Source organism: Mycteria americana, unplaced genomic scaffold, assembly GCF_035582795.1.
Source record: "Mycteria americana isolate JAX WOST 10 ecotype Jacksonville Zoo and Gardens unplaced genomic scaffold, USCA_MyAme_1.0 Scaffold_42, whole genome shotgun sequence".
Lineage (NCBI taxonomy): Eukaryota > Metazoa > Chordata > Aves > Ciconiiformes > Ciconiidae > Mycteria > Mycteria americana.
In genome coordinates this window covers 174,649-184,481 of record NW_027445629.1, presented here as the reverse complement: position 1 = coordinate 184,481, position 9,833 = coordinate 174,649, and the positions used below count along the sequence as shown (strand labels likewise).

The window sequence follows — 9,833 nt, the reverse complement described above, 5'->3', positions numbered from 1 at the left end:
CCACCCACACTGACAGACAAGGTCCATCTCCAGTCCCAGCCCTATGGCACTCATGTAGCCTGCTGTTACCTGGCACTTTCCTCCTTGCCCAAACCCACCCTATTCAACCCAGGAACCCAACCCTCCTTACAGGAAGCTTCTGCTTAGGACAATCTGCTGGTCAGCTTAGTCAGCAGGGCTAGTTGAAAGCCTATGCAGCAGCACACGCCTCCTGCCTGACCAGTTTTCTTTCTATCCCAGAGGAGCTCGACTCGATGGTGATAACGCCATTTCTAGCTTTCCTTGGGAGACAAGGGGGACCAAAGCTCTTCTATCACAGCTTGGCTTGGTCTGAGAAGGCAGGGCAAAAGCTGTGTGGTGGTCACAGACAAGGCTGTCCTGGGCTGTGAGCTGTGCAAATGCCAGCAGGAAGCTCTGGGAACTCTTTGCACATGTACCAAAGCATTCCTGCTGCTACCCCAAGGCCTGCCAGCATGAGCCACGGACGCTGGAGACGGGTGTTTCAGCCAGCAGGCCAGGGGAAGGTAGAGTTGCCTCCTCTCCAACGGGAGGCTGCCCAGCTTTGGAGCAGGCGTGCTCTGGTGGGGTCAGACCAGGTGCCTTTGCTGTCTCCTGGCCTTCATGTGCTTCTCATGCTCATGGACAGCCCCATCTCTGTTGACAGTCTTTCTGAAATGGGGATTTGGAGCAGTGGAAGTTGTTTCTCCCTCCTGCTGGGAGCACACACCAAGGCTTTATTGCGAGAGAAGCAAGTGGGGAGTGCTCCTGGCTGGATGCAGCTCCCTTGGCAGATGCTTGTGCCCCTCTCTCGGCCCCCAGGTCTGATAGGAGCCTTTCCCCCCACCCAAGCTGTGCTGCCGGCTCTTGGGAAATGGGGGTACCGAGGGTGGATGGTTTTACCACAGCCGGGGAGTTCCCGCCAACCCGTCAGGGAGGTTATCATGCAGTTACAGGTTTTCAAACAAGCCAGCAAAGAAGTATCTTTCCAAAGATACTGTCCCAAGGGAAGTGCAGGGTTTAGCTCTGATTGCTCTCTGTGTGGATTGTGTCTGGCCTCAGGCAGGCGCACAGTAGCTTTCAGACAAGGCATGGGAGTATTCCAGGGTGAAGTGAGCAGTCAGGATCCAAAGTCTGTTTTGGTTAAGGCAATCAGAAGAAAGATGTCCAAAGAAGAGCAACGAAGCTGGTGAAGGGTGTAGAGCACAAGTCTTCTGAGGAGCGGCTGAGGGAACTGGGGTTGTTTAGCCTGGAGAAAGGGAGGCTGAGGGGAGACCTTATTGCTCTCTACATCTACCTGAAAGGAGGTTGTAGAGAGGGGGGGGTCGGTCTCTTCTCCCAGGTAAGTAGTGATAGGACGAGAGGAAGTGGCCTCAAGTTGCACCGGGGAGGTTTAGACTGGATGTTAGGAAATTTTCCTTCACTGAAAGGGTTATCAAGCATTGGAACAGGCTGCCCAGAGAAGTGGTTGAGTCACCGTCCCTGGAGGTATTTAAAAGACGTTTGGATGAGGTGCGTAGGGACATGGTGTAGTGGTGGACTTGTAGTGTTAGGTTTACGGTTGGACTTGATGATCTTAAAAGGTCTTTTCCAACCGATACAATTCTGTGATGCTGTGATTTGGGGGCAAGGGCCACCCTGCTGCCGCCCTCAAAATTCAATCCCTGACCTTGAGCTAAGGTTGTTCTGAGAACACCGTCACGAGTGAGCAGTGAGTGTCTGCAAAGCCCAAGGTCGCTTTGTAGGGGCGGATCTTTCTGCACAGGTTTGCAAGAGATCTGAGGGTGCCAGGCTGGGAATTGGAACATCTTGTGCAAGCGCCAACATGGAGAGATCTACCCAGAGCCAGGAGGTCAGTGCTGGGGTGAGGTGTGTCTCACCAGGGAGCCTGTAGTGTCACCCTGTCCAGCTGAGCTTGTCAAATCAGGTCCTTCTGCTGAGGGAAATCACGAAGTCATGGACTAAATCAGGTCAGAGGGGACATGGATTGCTCTCCAGCCCAACCCTGTGCTCAGAACAGGTCCCATCAGGCTGCTCCAGGACATGCCCAATTGAGGTATGAACACCACCAAAGTCTTGCCCCTCTGGCCGCAAGATCTGCGCCCACTTTGGGTGAAAAAGCCCTCCTTTCTAAGGCCCAAATCCCTCATTTTTTGACTCATGTTTAGGGCACAAAGCCTCGTTTCTTAGAGTCCATTTTTCAGGGAACATAGCCTAATGTTTAGGATCCCGTCTGCAAATTTTAGGGACCAAAGCCTCATTTTTCGGCTCCAAACCTTCATTTTAGGTGAAAAGCCTTCAATCAGGCCTGGCGCCTGATTTTCAGGGTCAACGCCTCAGTTTTAGTTTGCAAGGTCTCATTTTTAGAGCCCAAACCTCACTTTAAGACACAAAAGCTCCTTTCAGAGTCTAAAGCCTCATTTTAGTTTCCAAACCCTCAGTTACAGGGCTCAAAGCTTCATTTTTAGGGTCCAGTTTCTCATTCACAGGGTCCAAACCCCTCTTCTACGGCTCAGAGTCTTAATTTTAGGGCTCATAATATTAGTTTTAAGGTCCAAAGCTTCATATTCAGGGTCTAATCTCTCATTTTTAGGGCCAAACTCACTTCTTGACGGTCCAAAGCTACATTTATAGAGTCTGAATTATCATTTTAGGGTCCTGAGTGTCATTTTTTGTTTCCAAAGTCTTATTTTTAGAGTCCTAAGCATCAATTGTAGGGCACAAAGCCCTAGGGTTGTCAAGCATTGGAGCAGGCTGCCCAGGGAAGTGCTGGAGTCACCATCCCTGGAGGGATTTAAGAGACATGTAGAGGTGGCGCTTAGGGGCATGGTGTAGTTGTGGACTTGGTAGTGTTAGGTTAACGGTTGGACTCGATGATCTTAAAGGTCTTTTCCAACCTAAATGATTCTACAATTGTATGATTCTAAAATTGCCCCCAAGCAGCTTTGGCGCAAGCTGCACAAAGGGCACCAGCAGCCCAGCCCATCCCTCCTCCCAGAGCCACCTCTGGCCAGCAAGAGCTCAGAGAGAGCTTCTAGAGACACGGACAGCTCTGCCGACTGGCCTGCCTGCCCACAGGTCTCTCAAGGAAGAGCTTTAATCCCTGTTCAGCTGTTGGGATCGCCTTGGGAAAACAATACTCCTTTGGTGCCAAGAGGCAGAAAAGCCAAACCCAGAATTCAAAGCACGTGTTGGACTTGCATATGTAATTCATGGGGTAGTTTTTCTCTGTAGGCGTGGAGTCACTTGGTGGAAACTGGTAACTGGTAGGACTGGTAAGAGCGCAAGTGTTGTGCAGCCAGGGAGCCCCTGGCACTCGGGCTGGCCCCTTTTGGGCCATGAAGCCCTCCTAGGTGGGGCAGGCAAAGGCTGGGGCAAAGCAGGACCCCAGCTGGGCATGGGCAGGAGCATGGGCAGAATGACGTGCCCCATGGGGGGCCAGGGGCACAAAGAGCTGCCCTGAGCAGGACAGGGACAAAATGCAGTCCCCCATACAGGGCAGGGGCAAAACTAGCCACCCCAGTTTGGGCAGGGGCATAAAAGAATAGCTGAGCAGGGCCGGAGTAAATCCAGGCACCCTGTGTGGGGAAGGGGCAAAATGAGCCTCCGCAAGCGGAAGAGAGGAAAAACTCAGCTGTCCCAAGAGGGACATGCTGAAAGCAAGCCACCCGAGCAAGGCTGTGGCCAAACTGGATGCCTCAAGCAAAACATCAAAAGAGAAGAGCCTCCCCGAGTGGAGCAGGGGCAAAACTACCTGCCCTGAGCTGATCATGAGTACAAGTAACTGCCCCAAGCAGGACTGGGGAACACCAGATTACACGAGCGGGGCAAGGGCCAAAGCGGCCAATTCAACTGCGGCAGGAATAACAACCAGCTACCTCGCTGGGGCAGGAGCAATACTCACTGCCCTCCGAGCAGACCAAGGAATTAAACCTGATGCTAAAAAGCCACACACAAACATTTTTCAGAGCTCCAGGGTGAGAGAGCAGCTGGGTGGGGGCCTGGCAGCCAGCCAAGGTCAAACCAGCGCAGTCGCTGAAGGTGTTTCTTTGGTAGTACTAGTTCAGAGTCAGCCTGTGGCTGTATCTTGGGGGGGCAGATAAATTTCATTGGAAATGAACCTGTAAGAGCCCAGGTGCTTTGCTCCACGAGTCTCACAGACACAGTTCCTGTACCTGGGAAGAGTGGAAAAGAAACCCTCAGCAAACCAAATGTGCCAGCCAAAGCTGTGAACACGCACGCTTACAGCCCGGGGCAGGTTTTGATTCATCCAGTTGGTGCGGCTCAGGGAAGAGGTGGGAGCTCTGCCGGCGGACGAACAGCCCTTCGCCAGCAGCACGTGGGGAAGCCCAGCAGCTGCCGGCTGCGGCAGGAGCCCAGGCTGTGTCAGCTGCGTGGTTGTCTGGCTCAAGGGGACACGTCCCCCTGCGGCCCCGTGTCACAAAGGGGCAGTGATGCGGCACCCGCCCGGCACTTGTGAGCTCAGCTGGCCAGGGCTTGGGATCCTGAAGAGCGGGCCAGCGAATGCTAGTTGGGCTGAGCTGGCCTTCGGGATAACTCAGCTCCTTCCTTTGCTACTTGCGTGCCTACTTTTTTCCAGCCATTGCTGCTTTACTGCCCACTTCTCCTCAACTTCCATCCTCTTTCAAAGGTAACTGTGATTTGACTTTCAGGACAGCTCATAGAGGAGGTAGATACGGGATAAAGTATAGGCTGGTCTGTAGCTTCCGAGCTCCAGGCTGAGCTATTACACCTTTAGAGGCTGGCCAAATATGGGCTACGGGTAGAGTTCCTATTTGTTTAATTCTTATTTCTTTGCCATGTGCTAGGATAGGTAAGTAGAGGGGTGGCAGTGTTGTCTGAGGCGTTGGGCCCAGTCTAGAATGACAAGAAGCCCACCCTGACTGATGAGGTAGGAAGGGAGACAGAAAAGGAGCACGGCAAAGGCAGCCGTTAAAGCAGCAGCCGAAAGCCGGTCACTCCTGCGTACAAGGTGGGCCAGCGTGTGCTGGAGAGCCAGAGGGCTCTGCTGCTAACGCTAGCCACAGGTAAGCAGCAGGTCCTCTTCAGAGAAGGTGACAAGCAATGCAGTGTTTCAAAAGGGCCTTGGTAATTGCTGTCAGTTGACAGCAGACAGAGTCCTGTGACAGGGACACTAGGGCCATCAGCCTGCAGCTCTGCAGCAGTTACAGCTGCCACTGAAACACTTTGGATGGCGGATGCTGCTCTGTGAGTTGCCTTTGGGGTCTTTTTTAATCATTTTGTTGAGCTACAATTCTTTCTTTGCAATCAGGTGACGGGATTGGCGCTGATCTCTTTCTGGAGCGTGTCCTGACATCCTTTGTCAACCAAAGCTTTCCCCTCTGTTCCGGAGAGGAGCCATGGCTGCAATGGGGAACGACTCCTGTGAGTAACGGCTTCAGCAGCAGGCCTGGACTTTGTGACTCCCCAAAGGCAACGGAGGTGGCTGGTGCTCCACCCCTGAATGTTGATGTGCTCACAACCTACCATCAATTCTGGGGCGTTTCCTGGTAGCGGCCACGCTGACCCAGGTGTTCTCAATTAGACACAGGAAAACGCATTTTGTCACTCCTCTGACACTATGTACAAGACTTGGAAAGGTGACATTGCTCGTAGCAAGATCTGACATCAGGAGGGTTACCTTCTGTGCTAGCTACTTGCTTGTTTTTGTCAAGTTACAATGAGGAAAAGGGAAGACTTGACTTGATAATCCCATTCAAGACTCTAGAGGGAAAGGAAGGTAGCCCGAGGCACAGAAATCAGAGTGTGGGTTTGCTGGACTTTTGGCAAAGTAAGCAGGGGAACAGACTCTTTTCCAAAACTGTTTCTCGACCAGTAAATGTCAACGGCAGTGTCAGGCTTCCCCCAATGTTTCTGTGTTGGAGGTTGGAGCTGGTTGTCCAGGGTGCTCCTGGACAGAGCTCAACTTTTAAATATGCTTTCATGCAACAATATCGTCTCACCTCTTTTCAAATGTCATTTCCCTGCAGTCATTGTTGAGGGAATGGCTCCGCCACAAAGGATCCTCTTTCCCCCGGAGAAGATTTGCATGGACTGGCAGCAAAGACAGAGAGCGGGAGCGGGACTCTACAACCTGGGCAATACGTGCTTCCTCAACTCCGTCCTGCAGTGCCTGACGTACACCCCCCCTCTGGCCAACTACCTGCTCTCGCGTGAGCACAGCCAGTTGTGTGAGTACTTTTGGGAACATCTCCTTGTAAATCTGTTGGGCACTTCCCAAGGGTTCCCAGCATCTGGAATTTGATTTAGGAGAAAAGTGGCCCTTCTTTGTCAACCCCCCGAGCGGGTGTTCTTTGAACACTCAAGCCTAGAAGCCGCTTGTCGAATCTAGGGCTGTTCATCTTCAGAAAGGCACCTCTTTCTAGCCCCGGGTCTCGGTCCCTGTTGCTGCAAATTAAACTCTCTTTGCTTATTGCACAGACAACTTTTGTCAGTTTAGCATCCCTGCGAAGAAAGTTTTCTAGGCACTAACATGTCCTGGGCTTGTTGGGAAATTGGCACCTTGGGAGAAGTGGAGTAGAGACTGTTCTTATACCTTCAAGATCTCCATTAGGTTTCCCAGTGCTATGGAGATTTTGCTAAGCTGAGGAGCTTGCTTCCTTCCCTCCCTCCCTGTTCAGGTCGTCAGCAAAGCTTCTGCATGATGTGCATAATGGAAGCGCACGTTAACAAGGTCCTGCGTGCCTCAGTGAGGGTCATCCAGCCTAGCGCTGTCATCACTGTCCTCACACGTAAGTCATTTCAGGTGCTTTGACAGGTTTGCTTCCCTTCTTGTAGGAGAGAACCACTAACTTCTTCTCTCTTAGGCATAGGAGAACATTTCCGGCTTGGCATGCAGGAAGACGCCCACGAGTTCCTGCGCTATACTGTCGATGCCATGCAGAGAGCTTGTCTGAGCGGAAGCAGCGAGTAAGCACAAGCAAATGACCTTTTCAATGTTCCCGAGCCCTTTGGACTCCTTGATGTACTGCCATCAAGGCAAACCTACGCCCAGGGCTTTCAGACAAAGCAAAACTCTTGGAGGAGATAACTCTCTGCCTCACCATTGCTTTCCAGCTTGGACATCTCTTCTCAAGCAACTACCATCGTCCATCAAATCTTTGGGGGCTTTCTGAGATCCAGAGGTACTTTTCCACAACTACTGCTCTCCTTGGAATTGTCTGTGCCCTTCCGTCTGCCCGTGACAAACAGCTGATCGGGTGCCTGGCGTAGGAGGCATGAAGGACGGAAAGCGGCACAGTCAGTCGACTTCCCTTATCGCTGAGCATTTTCATTTGCCTTCCAGTCACATGCTTGAGCTGCAAAGCCGTTTCCGATTCCTACGAGGCCTTCCTGGATGTCCCTTTGCATATAAAAGTAAGAGGGTTTATAATTGCGCGTCAAGACATCCCAAGGCCCCTGTAGCTTTCCAGAATCCATGCGGCTGACTTAAAAACGTAGACTGGGAACACAAGAGAGCTTGGTGGTGGGTGGGAAGTGGAGTGGGCTGTGTCCTTCTGGGGAGGCCATGGCAGTGGTCTCCCTGCAGGTGCTGCCTTTAAGCTGGAAAAGTACGAATTATCCTCTCTGCACCCTTGACCTACTCTCTTCCTGCTTCCTTTTGCCCTCCCTCAACACCCGTCTGGCTTCCAGGCTGATGGGCTGTGGTGTTTTCATTGTTGATGCCCTGCACCCCTTGGGTAGCTGAACTGGGTGGTGCCACAGAGAGGTAGCTCTTGATAGCCCCGGGAATCCCTGGGAACGGAGGGAAATGTTCAGCATCATACCCTCTTTCTGCCTCCTTCTGGACACTGCTTGCGGGTTCACAGTGGGTCTCCTCAGCCTCAGCTACCTGGGTCTTCCTGTCAACTCCTAGGAAGTGTTTGGGAGAGGGCGTTTCCCCAGCTCAGTGCTCTCCTTTCTCACTCCTCCAGGCAGCCTCATCTGTCACCACAGCTCTGCAGGACTTTGTGAAACCCGAGCGGCTGGATGGCGAAAACTGCTTTAAATGTAGCAAGTAAGACGATTACTAACGACATATTAATACTAGATCCTGCGTGAAGGTGCTGCCTGTCATGGAGCATAAGTCATCTTTTCACGTAGGTTTAATGCAGGCTAACGAGAGGCGGCTTTTTTTTAAGATGGCCTTATGGTACTGAATAGGCTTAAAATAGCGTAAGGATGTGGGAGACAGGAAAGGTTGTCTGGCCTTCTTGGGGGAAGATAGGGGGCATTTCAGCACTGGGCTCTGTGCTTGGTTTCCAGGTGTGACAAGATGGTTGCCGCCTCCAAGAGGTTCACAGTCCATCGCGCACCCAAGGTTCTCACGGTGTGCCTCAAAAGGTTTGAAGATTTCACCGGCAGGAAGATCGGCAAGGTGTGTATGCAATTGGAGTGCAACTTTCTCTTGCTGGAGCGGGAGATTTCCCAAAGCAGTACGCTCTTTCACAAGTTGTTCGTGTTGGGTTTTTGGTGTTCCCTTCCGGGGAGAGGAGAGTTCCCGTGGGAAGACAAGCACGTACTCTGCTCCGACAGAGCTGCTTTGGCCGAGAAGAGTTTCCTGCCGCCCAAACCATGACGTGTTGAAGGCTATTTCAGGCAATATTTCAGGATCATTTCTGAGCCCTCTTGGTCTCTCCCTAGCTTGTGGAGTACCCCGAGTACTTGGATCTTCGGCCATACATGTCTCAGATAGCTGGAGAACCACTCCTCTACACCTTATATGCCGTGCTGGTCCATAGCGGTGGCAGCTGTCATGCGGGACACTATTTCTGCTACACAAAGGTAAAGAGCAGCTTCCTTCCTAGCAGGGGAAAAATGTGTGCTGGGCAAGACAACCATTCACGGCAGTGTTACACAGGCCAAGGGTTTTGGGGAGAAGGTCTCCTTAGGGGCTGCATTGCATTTGTTTTGGCCTGCTCTTGGTTCTGTAGTTCTCTGCCTGTGTTTTTGTGGAGAACCATCTCCAGATATCGATGGCTTTCTTTGCAGGCCAGCAACGGACTGTGGTACGAGATGAACGACGCGTCTGTGGATGGTCGTGGCATCGACACAGTTCTCAGGCAGCAAGCCTATCTGCTGTTTTATGTCAGGTAATAACAAGTCTTACAATGTGTTGAGAATACGTTTGCTTTTCCGGGCTTTGCTATTTTCCTTCTCAGCCTCCTGAGTGTTTCTCTTTCTGTCATAGGAGACAATGACTACCTGCATCATTCAGTGCTGTCAAATGTGAACTACCCCCCGTCAGTCCTTATCTTCCCTTGCTGGGCTTTAGGCTGCTGCCCTGCTGTCAACTGCTACTTGTCTGCTATCTGAAGCTGGCTAATGTAGAGAAGAGTACTTGAAGGGGGCCTGCAGTAGGGAAGATGGGGAGGGACTCTTTATCAGGGAGTGCAGCGATAGGACGAGGGGTACCGGTTTTAAACTGAGAGAGGGAAGATTTCGATTCGCTATTAGGAAGAAATTCTTTACTGTGAGGGTGGTGAGACACCGGAAGAGGTTGCCCAGAGAAGTTGTGGATGCCCCCTCCCTGGAAGTGTTCAAGACCAGGGTGGTGGATGGGGCTTTGAGCAACCTGCTCTAGCGGAAGGTATCCCTGCCCACGGCAGGGGAGTTGGAACTAGATGATCTTTAAGGTCTCTTCCAAGCCAAACCCTTCTGTGATTCTATGAGTCTATGAAATGGAGGCCATAGGGGGTATAAGGATGAGGACTTGCTCTGGCAGGGGCAGACCTGGTGGGAAGACCCCATTTCTAGTCCTGTTTATGTCTTCTCTCTGTCGTAGAAACCGCTCCAAGAAAATGCCTGGACCCCAG

The 9,833-nt window shown here is 51.9% G+C and overlaps 1 protein-coding gene across 1 annotated transcript; it reads left to right on the top strand.

Annotated features, from left to right (window-relative positions):
- Positions 1-1,822: 1,822 nt before the first annotated feature.
- On the top strand, positions 1,823-9,114 carry LOC142403696 (ubiquitin carboxyl-terminal hydrolase 42-like). The gene is made up of 12 exons (XM_075489910.1): positions 1,823-1,849; positions 4,272-4,336; positions 4,827-4,831; positions 6,009-6,209; positions 6,660-6,770; positions 6,846-6,948; positions 7,096-7,163; positions 7,325-7,395; positions 7,953-8,035; positions 8,284-8,395; positions 8,662-8,802; positions 9,010-9,114. Exons 1-12 carry the CDS (start codon positions 1,823-1,825, stop codon positions 9,112-9,114), a joined length of 1,092 nt encoding a protein of 363 aa, XP_075346025.1.
- The last annotated feature ends 719 nt before the right edge of the window (positions 9,115-9,833 follow it).